This window comes from Thalassophryne amazonica, chromosome 14 (assembly GCF_902500255.1).
Source record: "Thalassophryne amazonica chromosome 14, fThaAma1.1, whole genome shotgun sequence".
In the NCBI taxonomy this organism is placed as follows: domain Eukaryota; kingdom Metazoa; phylum Chordata; class Actinopteri; order Batrachoidiformes; family Batrachoididae; genus Thalassophryne; species Thalassophryne amazonica.
In genome coordinates, this window is record NC_047116.1 from 91,564,075 (window position 1) to 91,584,169 (window position 20,095).

Genomic DNA, 20,095 nt, shown 5'->3' on the forward strand with positions numbered 1-20,095 from the left:
ACAACAGGGGGCCATATCGAGCTTGTTGGTGGGCACTTAACCATCTGTGCACAAATCCACACAAGAACACACCAGAATATTTTTCACACAGCCGTGCCTCATATGCATATTGACCTCTACAAACTCAAATGTCCTTTCAAGCCCATTCAAGCATACAGAGAGCATTCATAAAACACTTCCCCTCCTTAAACCATGACCCCATGAGAGACGTGCCGTCACAGAATGTTCAACTCAAAGGATAAAACCTGACTGCAGTATATCAAGAGCTCCCATCTGTCCACTCATCCACCCCGGCCTCGCCCTGTCCCAATCTTTTCGTTACTTAACATGGCCTTGTATTTATGTGTCAACCAAAGGGCATGTCCTGCAAGACAAATAATTTGGTCTGAAGATACCACAATGTGTAGAGGTCACCCAGGAGTCCCTCATGACTGATGGGTGATAAACCGTGTCATTTAAATGTGGGTAGAATGCAAAACCTCCTGCTGCAGCTCTGCCTTGGCTGGAGAACAAAACTATAGAGCAAAACCACACAAGAAGGGTATAAAACAAAATGCAAACTGCTGCTTGCACCAGGCCCATAGAAACATCACTGTGTTTTGTCTTATTTTCAGCAAATTTATCCAAATTGTGAGTAATATGGCAAGACACATAAATGTTAAGAGTCACTAGTCTGTTGTAGCACCACAGACACACCACACATGAACTGCTGTAGTCAGAATGTAATGATTAGTACTCAAACAAAGACAGCGATATGGGTAAAATCCACAACTGAAAGCATCAGAATGGGCCAGGAGACCCCAAATTAATGGAAAACGTATATAATGGATGCTTTTCAGAACACCCGACAGAGAAAGACAGAGAAAGGCATGAAATCTTGCAGCTGGCGTCAAGGCTGAGATTATAGAGGTGGGGCTATGACATCATCATTTCACAAAAATTGCATATTGGTTGTACACAAGAAAACTTAAAGGTGACATTTTGAGATTTATCCACTCTTGGACCCGTTGTCAAAATGTAACATTTTCAGGCTTTCAAAACACCAGTTCCATGTGGAAGAAATGCAGGCACAATGCTAATCCTTTGTAGATGCGCCCTAAATTTGTTTAGAAAAGTGCTTCCCACTATGTGGAGTTGGAGAAGGTTTGTAAAAGTCACTAAACATGACCGGACAGACATGGTTTTCAGGTGTGCTCTGGAGTCATCATTGCTAAGTGTTGAAAGAGAGATCATGGACCACATCATATACTCTTGCTTGCTGTGGCTAATATCACAGGTCTGTAGCTCAACCAGAATGGAGTGAATGAACCAAAGTGGCTTTTTATTAAGGGGTGTCACAGATCACAAAAGACCCGGTTAGGATCAGGTTTTTTATAGCCAAGGATTGGATCAGAAATAAACAGACAAATGCAACTTTGCTTTTGATTTTTTAAAAATAACTTCATAACTTAATGAGTAATGAAAATGAGATGCCTTTGCTTGTGGTCCTGAATGAAAACAAAGTGTCCAATGCTTTGCATAATATGTTTAAATAAAATACCTAACTGTTAAATGCAGTTGGACCAGTATCGGTGAATAACAAACAGCCTGTTAAAATCATGAAATGTACCAAAAAACAAAAAAAAAACAAAAAAAACAAAGAAAGAAAGAAAAGGAGCCAGACTGATCACAGCTAACTTCAGCTAGGGATGTCAATCTAGTCTGATGAAAAGTGAAAAGTAATAATTTTACTCATAAATACATTCATCCTACCCACTGATCCTGGAAAGCAGAAACTCAGAAACAGTCAGCAATACTTGTTATTTTTGCAGTGCTGTGAACTTTCAGCCACCTTGGCTGTGCAATCGCATCAAGTGCAACACACAGCTGTACAGGCAAGGGACAACACTCATTTTGTCCTCAATCCGTTTAATGCGAACAGAGAGTCTTTTTGCAGAAGTATGCTGAGCCTGTTTTCTGCAGTGGAGCCCAAGGTTATACATGTACATGAGGCTGCGTGAGCTCACCGCGACAGCAGGACACAACAGTATCACGGCTAGGCTGTTTTTTTAAACAGTCTGTGCGACCATGGCACAGCTGCATTTCTTCCATTCACAATGGGATTTTACCTCAACTGTATGAAAATTAACACAGTTATCACATAAAAAAATCACATGACACAAAATCACATTTATGTAATGTCTGCAATTAATCCACGGCTCTCATGCACTCTGAACTGTGGGGTGCGGTTCATCTGGATCAACACATCAACTGTGATCCATTATACTGCTGCTTTTTGCAATGTAACAGTGAGTACACATTAACAAAAAATTAAAAGATGTAAAACGCAGAATTTAAAGTAATTTAGAATTGGACCAGTGATTCATCTTTTAATGTGGCCTTATTTTTATATGCTGCTGCTGATGATGATGATGATTATGAAATTATACGAGGTCGATTAGATAAGAAACCGACACTTTAAATTTTTTTTTAACTATATATATATTGAATGACGTGCGATTACACCAATCATGCTTGAACCCTCGTGCGCATGCATGAGTTTTTTCACGCGTGTCGGTGACGTCATTTCCCTGTGGGCAGGCCTTGAGTGAGATGTGGTCCCGCCCTCTCGCCTGAATTCCTTTGTTTCACACGCTGCTCGAGACGGCGCGCGTTGCTTTATCAAAATTTTTTCTGGACCTGTGAGGAATATCCGAGTGGACACTATTCGAGAAATTTAGCTGGTTTTCGGTGAAAAGTTTAACGGCTGATGAGAGATTATGGGGTGTTTCTGTCGGTGTAAGGACTTCCCATGGAGCGGGATGTCACGCAGTGCTTCCAGGCGCCGTCGTCGGCCTGTTTCGACCTGAAAACATCCTAATTTAAGGCTTAATTCACCCAGGACGTCGTGAGAGAACAGAGAACATTCAGAAGAGGCCGGCATGAGGACTTTATGCAGACATTCCACTGTTTAAGGACATTTTGTAATGAAAGACATGCACGCAAATTCGCAGAGTCGTCACGGAAACGACTCAGCGAATTTGTGTGCGCCGCGACAGGAAAAACACCTCCGTGTTGAAAACCATTTGTAAAATTCAGGCAGCTTTTGATGGCTTTCAACAAGTGAGTAACTGAGAAATTGTTTAACATCTTGGGCATGTTCCAACTTGCCCGTTAAGGTTTCCAACACGGAGGTGTTTTTCCTGTCGCGACCCCCCGCGGTCGGGTCCGGCCCGACATGCGACTCTGCCCGCACGTTCTTTCATTACAAAATGTCCGTTAACAATGGAATGTCCGAATAAACTCCTCATGCCAACTTCTTCTGAAAGTTCTCTGTTCTCTGACAACTTACTGGGTCAACAGAGCCTGAAATGTGGAAGTTTTCAACTTGAAACAGAGAGACGAAGTGCAGATCGCCATCAGGCGCGGTCGGTCGTCCTTAAAGCGACACTACCAGACTGTCAGGAGAGAGTGTAGCTAAACAGCATCGCTAGACAAAATAAGATGGTGGTTTGGAGGATGACTTTAGAGTTGAAGAAGTGAGTGAGAGCTCAACAAGGAAGCAGATGGTGGAAGCTGAAGGAGGAAGGCTGTTGTGTGAAATTCAGTGAGCAGGTGAGATAGGCACTGGATGGAGGGTAAGCAAATTTTGACAGCTGGAAAAGTACTGCAGATGTGGTGAGGGAGACAGCTAGGAAGGGACTGGGTGCGGCATCTGGACAGTGGAAGGAAGACAAGGAGACATGATGGTGGAACAAAGATGTCCAGGAAAGCATAAGGAGAAAGAGGTTGGCAATAAAGAATTGGGATAGTTAGAGAGATGAAGAACGTAGACAGGAGTAAAAGGAGATGCCGCATAATGTGAAAACAGAAATGGCTAAAGCTAAGGACAAGGCATAGCAAGCTGTAGATGGATTTGGGGAGGTGATGGTCTAGTGCTTAAGCGTTGGCCTTGAGACCAGAGGATCTTTGGTTCAAATCCCAACCTGACCATTAAATCACTAAGGGCCCTTGGGCAAGGTCATTAATCCCCTAGTTGCTCCAAGTGTGTAGTGTGTGTCGTGTGCAATGAGTACCTTGCATGACAGCACCCTGACATCAGGGTGAATGTAAGGCACTGATGTGTAAAGCGCTTTGAGCATCTGATGCAGATGGAAAAGCGCTATATAAATGCATCCATTTACCATTCATCATTCTGTACAAGAAGTTGTATAGTAAACAAGGAGTAAAGTACCGATTGACCAGAAAAAGGGGCCGAGCTGGAAAGGATGTGTAGCAGTTTAGGGTGGTAAAAGATGCAGATGGTAATGTGTTGACAAGTGAGGAGAGTGTGTTGAGAAGATGGAGGGGATATTTTGAGGAGCTGATGAATGAATAAAATGAGAGAGTAAAAAGGCTGGATGAGGTGGAGAAAATAAATCAGGAAGAGCAAGAGATTAGTAAGGACAAAGTGAGGGCACCTATGAAGATGATGAAAAGTGGAAAGACAGTTGGTACAGATGACATTCCAGTGGAGGCATGAAAATGTCGAGGAGGGATGGCAGTGGAGATTCTAACCAGATTGTTGAATAAAATCTTGGAAAGTGAGAGGATGCTTGAGGAGTGGAGACAAAGTGTGCTAGTTCCTATTTTTAAGAATGAGGCTGAGGTGCAGACCTGCAGTAACTACAGGGGCATAACATTGATCAGCCACAGGATGACGTTATGGGAAAAAGTAGTAGAAACTAGGCTTGGAAAATAGGTGAAGAGCTTTGCGCAGCAATATGGTTTCATGCTGAAAAAGAGCACTAGCAATGCAATTTTTTCTCTGAGAATGCTGATGGAGATGCATAGAGAAAGCCAGACGGAGTTACATTGTGAGTTTGTGGATTTAGAGAAAGCTTATGACAGGGTGCCAAGAGAAGAGTTGTGGTATTGTACAACCCCAATTCCATTGAAGTTGGGATGTTGTGTAAAATGTAAATAAAAACAGAATACAATGATTTGCAAATCCTCTTCAACATATTTTTAATTTAATACACCGCAAAGACAAGATATTTAATGGTCAAACTGATAAACTTGATTGTTTTTGTGCAAATATTTGCTCATTTTGAAATGGATGCCTGCAATACAGTTCAAAAAAAGTTGGGACAGGGCAACAAAAGACTGGGAAAGTTGATGAATGCTCAAAGAACACCTGTTTGGAATCAGGTGAGTGTCATGATTGGGTATAAAAGGAGCATCTCCAAAAGGCTCAGCTGTTCACAAGCAAAGATGGGGCGAGGATCACCACTTTGTGAACAACTATATGAAAAAAATAGTTCAACCGTTTAAGAACTATGTTTCTCAATGTTCAATTGCAAGAAATTTAGGGATTCTATCAGCTACAGTCCATAATATAATCAGAAGATTCAGAGAATCTGGAGAATTTTCTACACGTAAGCAGCACAGCCGAAAACCAACATTGAATGCCAATGACCTTCGATCCCTCAGGCAGCACTGCATTACATCATTGTGCAAATGATTTTACCGCGTGGGATCAGGAACACTTCAGAAAACCAATGTCAGTTAACACAGTTCATTGCTACATCTACAAGTGCAAGTTAAAACTCTACCATGCAAAGTGAAACCTTTACATCAATAACATCCAGAAACGCCGCCTCCTTCTCTGGGCCCGAGCTCATTTGAAATGGACAGACACAAAATGTAAAAGTGTGCTGTGGTCTGATGAGTCCTCATTGCAAATTGTTTTTGAAAATCATAGATGTCGTGTCCTCCGGACAAAAGAGGAAAAAGACCATCTAGATTGTTACCAGTGCAAAGTTCAAAAGCCAGCATCTGTGATTGTATGGACATGTGTTAGTGCCCATGGCATGGGTAACTTACACATCTGTGATGGCGCCATCAATTCTGAAAGGTACATCCAGGTTTTGGAGCAACACATCCTGCCATCCAAGCAATGTCTTTTTCAGACTGGCTTGCCTGCAGTCCAGACCTGTCACCTATTGAAGATGTGTGGCGCATTATGAAGCAAAAATATGACAACAGAGACCCCGGACTGTTGAACAACTGAAGTCGTACTCTTATTGAGTGTTGTTAGAAGGAAAGGTGATCTAACACAGTGATAAACATACTACTGTTCCAGCTTTTTTGAAACGTGTTGGAGGCATCCATTTCAAAATGAGCAAATATTTGCACAAAAACAATAAAGTTTATCAGTTTGAACATTAAATATCTTGTCTTTGTGGTGTATTCAACTGAATATAGGTTGAAGAGGATTTTCAAATCATTTTATTCTGTTTTTATTTACATAGTGTCCCAACTTCATTGGAATTAGGGTTGTATGAGGAAGTCTGGAGTGGCAGAGAAGTATGTGAGGGAGTGCAGGACATGTACAAGGACTGTGTGACAGCTGTGAGATGCACAGTAGGAAGGAGGTGGGATTACACCAAGAATCAGCTCTGATTCCTTTCTTGCTCATAGTGGTGATGGACAGATGACATCAGTCAGGAGTCTCCATGAACTATGATGCTTGCATATAGCATTGTGATCTGAAGTGAGAGCAGAGAGCAGTTTGAGTCTAGCCTGCAGAGGTGGAGATATGCTCTGGAGAGCAGGGGAATGAAAGTCAGTAGGTGCAAGTACATGTGTGTGAATGAGAGGAAACCCAGTAAAATAGTGTGGTTATAAGGAGTAGAAGTGGTGAAAGTACAACCCCTGGCAATAATTATGGAATCACTGGCCTCGGAGGATGTTCATTCAGTTGTTTAATTTTGTAGAAAAAAAGCAGATCACGGAGATGACACAAAACTAAAGTCATTTCAAATGGCAACTTTCTGGCTTTAAGAAACAGTATAAGAAATCAAGAAAAAAATTGTGGCAGTCAGTAACAGTTACTTTTTTAGACCAAGCAGAGGGAAAAAAAATATGGACTCACTCAATTCTGAGGAATAAATTATGGAATCACCTTGTAAATTTTCATCCCCAAAAATAACACCTGCATCAAATCAGATCTGCTTGTTAGTCTGCATCTAAAAAGGAGTGATCACAACTTGGAGAGCTGTTGTACCAAGTGGACTGACATGAATCATGGCTCCAACACGAGAGATGTCAGTTGAAACAAAGGAGAGGATTATCAAACTCTTAAAAGAGGGTAAATCATCACACGATGTTGCAAAAGATGTTGGTTGTTCACAGTCAGCTGTGTCTAAACTCTGGACCAAATACAAACAACATGGGAAGGTTGTTAAAGGCAAACATACTGGTAGACCAAGGAAGACATCAAAGCGTCAAGACAGAAAACTTAAAGCAATATGTCTCAAAAATCAAAAATGCACAACAAAACAAATGAGGAACGAATGGGAGGAAACTGGAGTCAACATCTGTGACCGAACTGTAAGAAACCGCCTAAAGGAAATGGGATTTACATACAGAAAAGCTAAATGAAAGCCATCATTAACACCTAAACAGAAAAAAACAAGGTTACAATGAGCTAAAGAAAAGCAATCGTGGACTGTGGATGACTGGATGAAAGTCATATTCAGTGATGAATCTCGAATCTGCATTGGGCAAGGTGATGATGCTGGAACTTTTGTTTGGTGCCGTTCCAATGAGATTTATAAAGATGACTGCCTGAAGAGAACATGTAAATTTCCACAGTCATTGATGATATGGGGCTGCATGTCATGTAAAGGCACTGGGGAGATGGCTGTCATTACATCATCAATAAATGCACAAGTTTACGGTGATATTTTGGACACTTTTCTTATCCCATTAATTGAAAGGATGTTTGGGGATGATGAAATCATTTTTCAAGATGATAATGTATCTTGCCATAGAGCACACTGTGAGAACATTCCTTGCAAAAAGACACATAGGGTCAATGTCATGGCCTGCAAATAGTCCAGATCTTAATCCAATTGAAAATCTTTGGTGTAAGTTGAAGAAAATGGTCCATGACAAGGCTCCAACCTGCAAAGCTGATCTGGCAACAGCAATCAGAGAAAGTTGGAGCCAGATTGATGAAGAGTACTGTTTGTCACTCATTAAGTCCATGCCTCAGAGACTGCAAGCTGTTATAAAAGCCAGAGGTGGTGTAACAAAATACTAGTGATGTGTTGGAGCGTTCTTTTGTTTTTCATGATTCCATATTTTTTTCCTCAGAATTGAGTGATTCCATATTTTTTTCCCTCTGCTTGGTCTAAAAAAGTAACCGTTACTGACTGCCACAATTTTTTTTCTTGATTTCTTATAGTGTTTCTTAACGCCAGAAAGTTGCCATTTGAAATGACTTTAGTTTTGTGTCATGTCTGTGATCTGCTTTTTTTCTACAAAATTAAACAACTGAATGAACATCCTCCGAGGCCGGTGATTCCATAATTTTTGCCAGGGGTTGTATAAGCACTGTTGCACATCTTACCTGGTTCTTCAGATCCAGTTTTGGGCAAGGTCGGCCCCCATTGAACGCTTTCTCCCTGAGCCACTTGGACCTGATCTTCAGCCCGCTGCCACAAGAATGACTGCAGGCAGACCAAACTGACCAGTCACTGAGCTTGCAATCCAGTGGACAGGGGATATGGCAGTCTTCCACCATGTAGCCTGAATGTAAACATTGACAGACAGGAAGGGGCAGCAAATTAGGATTGCATTGAGGATCATATCAGTCTGGTGATTAGCTAATAGTCCATTTGATCTAAATCACAACTGATCACATTAAGAATGAAACTGAATGTAATAAATGAAAAAAAGTGTAGATCTGCTACCATAATGCAGGAGCAGAGGTTGGACCGTGTTCTACTTTCCAGCTGAATTGGGTATTAGGGGCATCTACAACAAAATCTTCAGCGAATGTCAACCTTCCATAGGAATAACAAATGGAAAAAAGAAAAGCCATCTTGGATACAGCATCAAAAACTGCTTTGAGACAATTTCTCCAATGTACTAGAAATATTCCACGACTTGCGTGAGTGGATCCTTGGAGTGATTTTGGATCCTACACTGTCCTTTTACTTACACATTAGAGATATTATGAGGACTGCTTTCTTCCACCTGCAAAACATAGCAAAGATTCGTCCCATCCTGTCTATGGCTGATGCAGAGACCCTGATTTATACATTTGTCTCTTCTACATTGGACGACTGCAATGTTCTGTTTTCTGGTTTTACCCCAGTCCAGCATTAGGGGTCTCCAATTGGTTAAAAATATTGCTGCCAAACTCTGGACAAGAAGCAGAATGTTTGACCACATTGCACCCATTCTGGCATCTCTCAACTGGCTTCCTGTCCCTGTGAGATCAGATCTGAAGGTTCTGCTCTTAACCTAGAAAATTATTCATGGTCTAGGACCTCTCTAATTAGCTGCCCTCGTAAAGCCCTACATACCGGCTTAGGCTCTGCATTCTCAGTGTGCAGGGCTACTTTGTATCCCTTGGGTGAATAAAAAGTCTGTGGACCACAGAGCCTTCTCTTATCATGCACCTGTTTTGTGGAATGATCTCCCTAATAAAACAGTCAGATTCACCAGAGACCTTTAAATCCAGATTTAAGATGCATTTATTTTTCATCTCATGTGGCTAGCATACTAGCATAGCATGGTACTATGCCTCCTATCCTTTTAATCCATTTTATTAGTAAACAGAGTGGATCTCAGCCTCAACTTTATCTAAAAACTGGGTCTGTTAGTGATGCTTAGGGCTAGCGGTCGGCGATCACTTCAGTATTTTCTCTGCTTGCCTGTTGCTTAATGCTTATGGATTTTACCTTAGGTGTAGTTTTTCTGGCTGACTGATTCTGCTTTTTTCTCTTCATCAAAGGTGCGGATGACGTCATATGCAGGATTTGAGGAGTGCATAATTTGTGAAATGGACATGGAACGTGTTGCAGGCCCACTGAATGGAATAAATGATGACTCCTGCCTGTGACTAGACACCTGCATGGACTTCTCATCAAATTCATCTTTTGTTGTTATGTTCTGTTTTGTAAAACTTTGAAAAATCTTGAAACTGTTAGAATGGCCTAAACAGTGGGTCACCCCTCTGAGTCTGGTCTGCTTGATGTTTCTTCCTCAGTATCAGAGGGATTTTTTTTTCCTTTCCTGAGGACAAAATTAATTGCGGCCCAATAAACTAAAACCATTGTCCATTGTCATATTTAACTGTAATACCCTGTCACACTGAGCCACACTTCCATAACCTGTGGAAAAAAAACAAACAAACAAAACTGGGAGAATGCAGCAAGGTCCTATACAACATGTTATAAACACAACAGAAAAGTGTGGCGGATTCATTGACTTGGAGGACATGATGGAATTTTGGACATGTTTAACAAATATGCAGTGAGGACATAGCCAAATCAGGATATAGTAGGAACTAAGGGCATAGTTATGATGGTATTGTTGCATAAACAGTACAGTTAAACCTAGTTGTGACTTCATTAAGATAGTAAAAACATAGCATGGACAGGATCTCCCAGTAGCAATCTGTGGAATGGTTTGTGAATGAAATGTGTCAGTCACTGTCCAAGGTGGTGAAATGCAGCTCCCTAAAAAAAATCTCCTCATACAGATGGTTTGCTTCAAAACATAGGCACCCTCATGCATGCACACTTGCTCATACAGTGAGTGTGTGTTTAAACAGATGCATTCACATTTTGCAGGAGAACTGTTTTTTTCTGGCTGTAGTTTATTGTTAGACCTATATTTGGGCACAAGAAAACTTGTAGAATGAATGGAAAAGCGCATCATGTGGTGCAGTATTGATCAGGACAGTACAGACAGAGTGAAAATGTGTTACATGTGAAGTGAAGTACAGTGTGATTGTTCACACTAAGAAGTGGACTTGTCCCTAATGTCAGAACATCTAGGGACATTTTCAGGCTGAAGGATGGACTTTAAAAAGGTACTTTCCATTTTAATCGCATCTCCACTGTATCCATCAAAATTTCCAGGCCATGTTAGACAGAAACTGTGGACAATATCACCCCTTTAAATTTTTATGTATATTATAAATCACTGAAAGTGCTGAACTGTGAATCAAACAGAAGATGGTAAATCACAGATATTGTTGCATAAACATCAAATTCCACTGCTTCAATCTTAATTGTACCATTTGAACATTGCCATAGATTCCTGCAGCTCCTACCTGAATGTGTGCAGAGTGTGGGGTTGACTAGGTGACCTTGTCGGCTAATGCAGGCCACGGCTCTATACCGCAGACCTTGACCACACTCCTTTACATCTTGGTGACTCATCCAGCCGTGCAGAGACCCAGGAGCTGAAGGATCAGGGAAGATGCAGGCAGACCAATTCCCATGTGGCTGAGACAAAAACTCATCACAGGGACACGGTTCTGTCTCCTCCAGCGGGTACAGCTCCACATCGAGGCATCGCTCCTTCTTTTTACTGCGACCTGAGCATAACATGAAGGAAGGGATGAAAAGGTTGCAATGCAGCGGTTGACTGAGAAAACCCTCTATGATTAAGGCTTGAAGCTAACTTTTCCCAGGCTAGAAAAGAGGATGAGCTGCTGAATACATAAGTAGTTGATTTAAACATTTGAAGCAGAACCCAGAAACCACTATTCAGAAAACTGAAATAACAAAGAAGAAATACATAGAGAATCATGTTCACAGTGCCTGGTATTCCCAAGTGGTCTTCACACAAGTACTAATCAGTAGCTACTCTGCTTAACTTCTGAGATCCACCAGGATCAGGGGTGCACAGAGCAGCATGGCTGCACAGAGGAGTGACTATTTTGTTTATATATATCTGAAGTACTGGTATCTCTTCCAGTCCAGTCTCTATATCTCTATATTTCTATATTTTTTGCAGCTTCTGTAAAAATGGGAATGACCCATGTTGCAGTAAGTAAATTAATGAACTGATTATTTATTTGCAAAAAATAAACAAATTTAAAAAGTATAAATGAGGAAAAAATGATTTGACAAATTTATTTATGGATTGAGGCAATTTTAAAATTTTGCACCTCTGCTCCTTTACATGAATCCACCCCAAAATTTCATTGCATCTATTCCATCCAACTATTTATGGGAGGTGATGGTCTAGTAGTTAAGCATTTGGCTTGAGACCACAGGCTCCTCAGTTCAAATCCCAGTCTGACGGGAACATCACTAAGGGCCCTTGGGCAAGGTCCTTAATCCCCCAGTTGCTCCTGGTGTGTAGTGAGTACCTTGTATGACAGCACGCTCACACTGAGGTGAATGTGAGGCATTAGTGTGTAAAGCGCTTTGAGCATGTGATGCAGATGGAAAAAGTGCTATATAAATTCAGTTCATTTAGCCAACATTGTCAACACATTGACTGGGCCACAGAGAAATGACAGCAGACAATCAGTCAAAGCGGCTCACAGGCTTAATGAGATTCGATTTTTTTTGGGTGATATCTGTTATTACCATGAAATAGTAATGACAGGTTTCACTGATAATAAAATTTATTGGAACATTCATCTACTTATTTTCTTTCTCTGCTTTTTCCAAATAAGGGTCACAGTGGAGGAGACTGGGCAAGAGGCATTGTACACCTTGAACAGGCAGCCAGTCTGTCGCAGGGCCAACACATATAGACTTTGAAACTCAAGGTTTTATTATTCAACTTTCCACCAAGCTCCAAGAAATACTACCTTGTTAACAAGCAGTAAAAACCAGTGCAACAGTTTGATCAGTTTATACTGGATGATCAGATATGGAGGCGATCAACTGTTTGTCTGTTTGGGTGGTTGCATTCAGCATTTACACTTTCTGTAAATCCTATAAACTTCATCTCACTTCTGAAATATCACTGTGTTTGTCTGCTATATGATATATGTAACTGAAATTGCTGATCCAAACAACTAAAGATTTATAAAGGAAAATCATGGAAATCATCAGGGGGGCCCAAACCTTTACATACAACTGTATGTGTCATATGTTCACATGCATCAAAAATATTGTGCATGCCCAAAATTCTTCAAGGAACTCGCCATACTACGGTGTGTACCCGGGTGCTTCAATGTGCTCTTAACTTGTCCAAAACATAGCCATAACTTAATAGACATACACCAGTGTATTTGGCATACTTTTAATACATTGGCATGTGTTGGCTAAATCGACAAGTTGTGACTGCCCTGTTAAATTTGCATCCTGTCATCTCCTGCATTGTATGCCTTTTCTTTCCATCTTTCCATCTACAATTTCTTACTAGTAGACATCTGTTAATTTTTATTCTTGGTATGTATGGATGCAGACCATAAAAGTGCTCAGACCCTCACTGTTACATCATTAATCCGCAATGTTCAGCTTGGAGTTATTCATGACATTTGGCAACCTCCAGAAATGTGCAACATCATGCCCAGTCATGCATTCTCATCTATTAAAGCTTTTTGATAGTGCAGTTAAAATATTTCTATCAAATGGTGTCTTGAACGCTCTTCAAAATGTAATTAAACCAAGACAGTGACATGATGAGAGCTGCTCTGACAGTAGTTTCACGTATATATATTTTCCTTTAATATCTACAGTAATTTCCATAATGTTCAAAATAGCAGCTCCAAGTGCTCCCTCTAATGATGGCAAAAATTAATTTTTCCATGTTCTAAGTGGGTACTAAGACTTTGGGCAGCATATAATTAGCCCTGTCCATTATATCTGATGAGCATTAAAAGATGAGGAGGAAAGGAGATTTTAATTAGCAGCTGAAACCACAGCGTTCCTTTCACGAACTGTCACTTTCAATATGTGGACAAGTAGCAGGCACAGCCTGTCAAGTTGTTCACCAACTGCATTTTTTCTTTGGTATGACCGATTGTCTGCTGTCTGTTTTGCATCACTGAGCAGATTCATCTGAGAGTGATGAGCTGCTATTCTATTCACATCAGTTGCAAATGTCTCACATCATCCACATGTAAATGTTACTGCTTTAACATCAAGAAATATGTCACTAAACACAACAAAGTACACACAAGTACTGGATACAGCAAAAGGCAATACTCTGTAAAATTTGCACTTGAGGATTTGATTGAGTGGAGTGTATGGTTTTGTAAATGTCTTGCGTTAAGCCTGAGATTTGGACATTCACTGACTTTCAGGACTGTTCTGCAGTGTATCTGTTCTGTACACAGTGAGTGCCAAACCTGTAGAGACTGACTTAGCTCAGCTGTGATGTTCATGTTTCTAGGAATTCTGCCATTGAAACCAACAAAAGCCTTGTGCTGACCTTATGGATTCATGAGGTCCTGAGAGAGATGTTTGGCTATAATAGGCAGGAGAATAAATGTCCAATTCTTTAGGGTCCCATTGCTTCCTGTTTGCCAATGACCAAAAGGAATGAGTGGAAGTCTTTGGCACTAGGTCTCCTTGGAGAATCCATGGGTGCATTTTGGCCTTTTTGCCATGATCCAGCAGAGCTGGAGAAAGTCAAGGGAACAACAATTCACTTGGCAATCACTGTTAGACAGTAGGCTACTTTTAAGATGTGGGGTTGAACCAGTTATTGGCCTGCGTGGTTGCCATCACAACCCAAGACAATCCTGTAGTGTGACTGATGTAGCAACTCTCAACAACTGAGGATGCTTTCACACCTGACCTGATCAGGCAATAAAGAGAGGACAAGCGCAGTGAGAAGCTCAAGATCAAGAACAAATTAATATTTTGTAAATTTTAACAATGTCAAGAAAAATAGAAAAAAAATATTTTAATTGATTTCATTTTGTATTGTGGGAGTTGTATGAACCACTGCTTTAGTGGATGGTGACATGCACATCACAAAAGAGATACATAGGGACACACAACAAAGCTCCTCGACCTCGACAATGAAAAGGCTGCTGGGAGTGCAAGCAGTGTCTGGCTGGTGCCCCTGAGAAAAGCTGCAAATGACAAGAGTTTATAAAAGCCTCAGGAATCTTAAAACATCTTTGGCAATCGAGTATCTGATTGTTCCATGTTCCTTTGACAATTGCATGTTATGACAGTATTCCTTTTTTTTTTTTTCTTTTTGAAAACTAATTACTGAAAATTAAACACATGGGTATTACTGAGATGCCTGTAGAAAAGCACTAAATGAATTCAAACCACATTTTTCTGAACCTCAAGGCTACATAGTTATTAACCAATTCTTGCATTCTGTAAGAAACTACATAATGTATTATTGGTGACAGTGGCAGGTGGTGCATTTAATATGAGGTCTGTTAGAAAAGTATCCGACCTTTTTATTTTTTTCAAAAACCTGATGGATTTGAATCACGTGTGCTTCCATGAGCCAACCTTGAACCTTCGTGCGCATGTGTGAATTTTTTCACGCCTGTCGATTGCGTCATTTGCTTGTAAGCAGCCTTTGTGTGAGGATGGGTGTAGTCTCTCCTTGGATTTTCTTTGCAAGGAAAATGGTGGAACGACTGGAACAGCGCCGCATCAAATTTAGCCAGAAACTGGGCGACAGCCAGGTGGAAACCATTCGGATTATTCTGACGGCTTTCGGTGACAATCCTATGGGCATCACACAGATTAAGGAGCAGTACAACCGGTTTAAAGATGTCCGCACAACAGTGGAGAGCGAGCCGCGCTCCGTTCGGCCATCAACATGCTGAAATGACCAGATTATTTCCAAAGTGAATGCTGTGGTGATGGGGGGCCGTCTTGTGATTATCCGAGAAATTGCAGAAGAGGTGGACATCAGCACTTTTTCGGCACATTCCACTGTGACAGAACCCTTACCAAAAAATAGTACTGATAAGTATATAAAAAGTAAACTAGAAGTATACTTGAAACATACTTGCATATACTACTTTTTGGTAAGAGAAGAGTTGGTCATGAAAAGAGTTGCAACGAAATTCATGCCGATGGCTTCGGCACGAAGCTGCTGACGGAGCAAAAGCGCCTCCGTGTTGAAGTCTCACAAGACATGTTGTGACATGCCCACCTCTTCCACAGTTTCTCGGATAGTCACACGACTGAAAAGCCACCAAAAGCCGTCTGAATCTTCCGAATGGTGGAAGAGGTGGGCATCATTTTTCAGAGTCCAGCATGTCCTGTGAGAATTCAACACGGTGGAGCTTTTGCTCCGTCAGCAGCTTCGTGCCGACCTTGATCTGATATTTTCCCATACAGACTTCGCACTCAGTTAATAATCCTTAAGTATAACATGAGGCAGCATCACAGATAGACACTGCATATATCCCAGATCTCTGTCATACAACCGCACTAATAAACACAGCTAAATTTGACAAAAAGATTCTCATAAATAAAAAAATGCTCAGAGACAAAAAAATCTAAACACCAAGCAAGAGGGTTTAAATGAATTACAACCTAAAGTTGAATATTAAACTATATATTAGTCTACAATCAGTTAGCTAACTGTCTGAATGTGAAATCTGTCTAAGTGCCCCACGACTGTGGAGTTGCAAAAAGCCACACACATGATGCATGTGTCTCGCACCTGTGCATGTGTGTCATGCTCCCCCTCCCTCCAACACATCTGGCTTGCTGGGGTGGCATGCTTGCATAAAATGCTTATATGTATGTAAAGATGTTATCACATGGGGGCAGGACAGCAAGGTTTGATCGCACACAGCACAGTGAGGGGCCTGCCAGCTGATTGCAGCACACTGACAGCTGGATGACAGCTCAGTGCACACATTACAAACACAGAAACCACCACAGGACAGTTATATAATTATTACAATACAATACAATACAATACCTACATATGCCATTACATAACAAATAATGAAAATAATGAAACACAGAATGACACGTTGGTATGGACACTGAACGGACGGGGGGGTGTCCACTCACAGCCGCGGCTGTAAAAATCTCTGTTCCTGGACATCCTGGCTGGAGGACACGATTCATGTTTGGAAGGACGTGAATGTGCAACATTCCTCTATGAGGTGCGTGTCTCTGTCTGCTGTCCTCACGTGGAAATATATAAAACATCTTTTGCCTTTGTGCTGGCTGCAGTGGCCAGATACAGCGGACTTTGTCCATGTCTTTGTTGAGTTCAGACATTTTTCTTCCCTGATTACAGGTCAGTGATGGTAGCACAGTGGTAAAGTTTCCCTCTGGTAATCAGAGCTTACAGGTTCGAATCCTGTGAGTGGCATTTCTTCTAACCAGGGTTATTTAACCACAGGGTTCTGTATTGCATCCCTTTTTGTGCATTATCAACCCAGTGATATTCACTAATTATACAGATGGTTTTTATTTTATTGTTCTCCACATCAGCGGCATAATGTGGTGTAGCTGCTCACACTGTGTTCCTGCTCGAAAGACACTGTCGCTTGCATGAACCCTCGCACCCGGATCGTGCACGCCTGCCCTTCAGCTCAAGGTTTGTGTGGTTCACTCATATGAGCTGTGTACGTATTTGCACTGTGTGTGAAGGGGCCCTTAATGTTTTAATCCAAGTGGGTTTGGAGAAAACCTGTCTTTACACTTTGTTTGTTTCAAAAGAAGTTGTGTTGAGTGGTCCCATCACTTAAACCGTATTACATTAATATATACAATTAAACTGCTATAAATTAAGGTTCTTAGAGAATAACTTAATTTTGCTGCATTTACAATAATTAGAGTAAAGACTTTGTGTCTTCACTGTAAAGTGCTGATATCATTTCTTGACCTCAACCAAATGGACCATACACACACACAAACACGGGAAAAAAGTTGCACTGCACTGTTTTCGGTCCTGCTACCACTGTGCTCCGTGCCATGTTCCAGACATCCTGGGTGTCCTGCACCTCCTCTGTCTGCCCAGCGAGTAGGCCATCTGTTAGTGACGTGATTACAAACATTCCTCACAGAGTGTGAACTCACCGCTGCCGACCTGAAATTCACCCACAATCTGTTCAATCTATGCCACTGCTGGCGGTTGATTGAAGAGCGCCACTAAAACATTGCTTCACTCTGACAGCTACATTACCAGCAACAGCTCCACACAGACCGATACACACTGCAGACCATTCACATTTACAACCCCAACAGCCAACTAATTTTGCATCATGCTTTACAGTTTATCCTCCATTAAAGGTAATATGCAATTTCTAAAATTATAGTTTTAGGATAATTGCTCCATTGGCAAACATTTAAAGGTATTCTACAACCCCTGGCAAAAATTATGGAATCACCGGCCTCGGAGGATGTTCATTCAGTTGTTTAATTTTGTAGAAAAAAAGCAGATCACAGACATGACACAAAAGTAAAGTCATTTCAAATGGCAACTTTCTGGCTTTAAGAAACACTATAAGAAATCAAGAAAAAAAGATTGTGGCAGTCAGTAACGGTTACTTTTTTAGACCAAGCAGAGGAAAAAAATATGGAATCACTCAATTCTGAGGAAAAAATTATGGAATCACCCTGTAAATTTTCATCCCCAAAACTAACACCTGCATCATATCAGATCTGCTCGTTAGTCTGCATCTAAAAAGGAGTGAACACACCTTGGAGAGCTGTTGCACCAAGTGGACTGACATGAATCATGGCTCCAACACGAGAGATGTCAATTGAAACAAAGGAGAGGATTATCAAACTCTTAAAAGAGAGTAAATCATCATGCAATGTTGCAAAAGATGTTGGTTGTTCACAGTCAGCTGTGTCTAAACTCTGGACCAAATACAAACAACATGGGAAGGTTGTTAAAGGCAAACATACTGGTAGACCAAGGAAGACAAAGCGTCAAGACAGAAAACTTAAAGCAATATGTCTCAAAAATCGAAAAATGTACAACAAAACAAATAAGGAATGAATGGGAGGAAACTGGAGTCAACATCTGTGACCGAACTGTAAGAAACCGCCTAAAGGAAATGGGATTTACATACAGAAAAGCTAAATGAAAGACATTATTAACACCTAAACAGAAAAAAACAAGGTTACAATGGGCTAAGGAAAAGCAATTGTGGACTGTGGATGACTGGATGAAAGTCATATTCAGTGATGAATCTCGAATCTGCATTGGGCAAAGTGATGATGCTGGAACTTTTGTTTGGTGCCTTTCCAATGAGATTTATAAAGATGACTGCCTGAAGACAACAAGTAAATTTCCACAGTCATTGATGATATGGGGCTGCATGTCAGGTAAAGGCACTGGGGAGATGGCTGTCATTACATCATCAATAAATGCACAAGTTTATGTTGATATTTTGGACAATTGAAAGGATGTTTGGAGATGATGAAATCATTTTTCAAGATGATAATGCATCTTGCCATAGAGCAAAAACTGCAAAAACATTCCTTGCAAAAAGACACATAGGGTCAATGTCATGGCATAGGGTCAATGTCATGGCATAGGGTCAATGTCAATGAGCAGGTCTGATTTGATGCAGGTGTTAATTTGGGGGATGAAAATTTACAGGGTGATTCCATAATTTTTTCCTCAGAATTGAGTGAGTCCATATTTTTTTCCTCTGCTTGGTCTAAAAAAGTAACCGTTACTGACTGCCACAATCTTTTTTTCTTGATTTCTTATAGTATTTCTTAAAGCCAGAAAGTTGCCATTTGAAATGACTTTAGTTTTGTGTCATGTCTGTGATCTGCTTTTTTTCTACAAAATTAAACAACTGAATGAACATCCTCTGAGGCCGGTGATTCCATAATTTTTGCCAGGGGTTGTATGAGTTGAAAACTGTTTGATGGTCTATAACCTTCCTTTAGCTGTTTTCATGTGGGGCAGGCATATATGAATAAATTACTTCATGCAGTTACAATCAACAACAGTCAACTACTTTTTCCTGTAGTACATTTCGGTAATGTCAGTAAAATGTATCACAGTTTCAGGCTACCAAAAAGTTTAAACTTTAACTTAACTTTATTTAAAAAAATCAACCTTGATTTTTTCTCTTCTTTTGATGTGCTTCGTGGTACAAAGAAAGGCCTTTGCAGCAAATGAATGTTTTTGAATAAGTGCTTCTCATATCTCAGTAATGAAAAGTTAGCCTGTCCATTTCCAAAAACTGCCAGGTCACTGAAAGACTACATTTTGTATTGTGTGTGTGTGTGTGTGTGTGTGTGTGTAAATTCCACAAAAGAGTTTTGCTGTCATAATTACACCAAAGAGTGAGATGAACAGTCATCTAGACTGTTGGTCCAATCTAAAAGTTGCAAGGTTTGTTTGTCGGAGAGCCGGTTTGATATAGTTGCTTGCAAACCATAAGACAATT

The 20,095-nt window shown here is 40.7% G+C and overlaps 1 protein-coding gene across 1 annotated transcript in view; it reads right to left on the bottom strand.

Moving 5' to 3' along the window:
* The window catches only part of thsd7ba (thrombospondin, type I, domain containing 7Ba), a 553,518-nt gene that overhangs the window by 106,857 nt on the left and 426,566 nt on the right, over window positions 1–20,095 (bottom strand). Inside the window, exons 14-15 of the mRNA XM_034186086.1 lie at window positions 11,096–11,362; window positions 8,378–8,556 (exon numbers count right to left, since the gene is read on the bottom strand). Coding sequence (XP_034041977.1) covers window positions 8,378–8,556; window positions 11,096–11,362 — 446 coding nt within the window. The remainder of the gene's footprint in view (window positions 1–8,377; window positions 8,557–11,095; window positions 11,363–20,095) is intronic.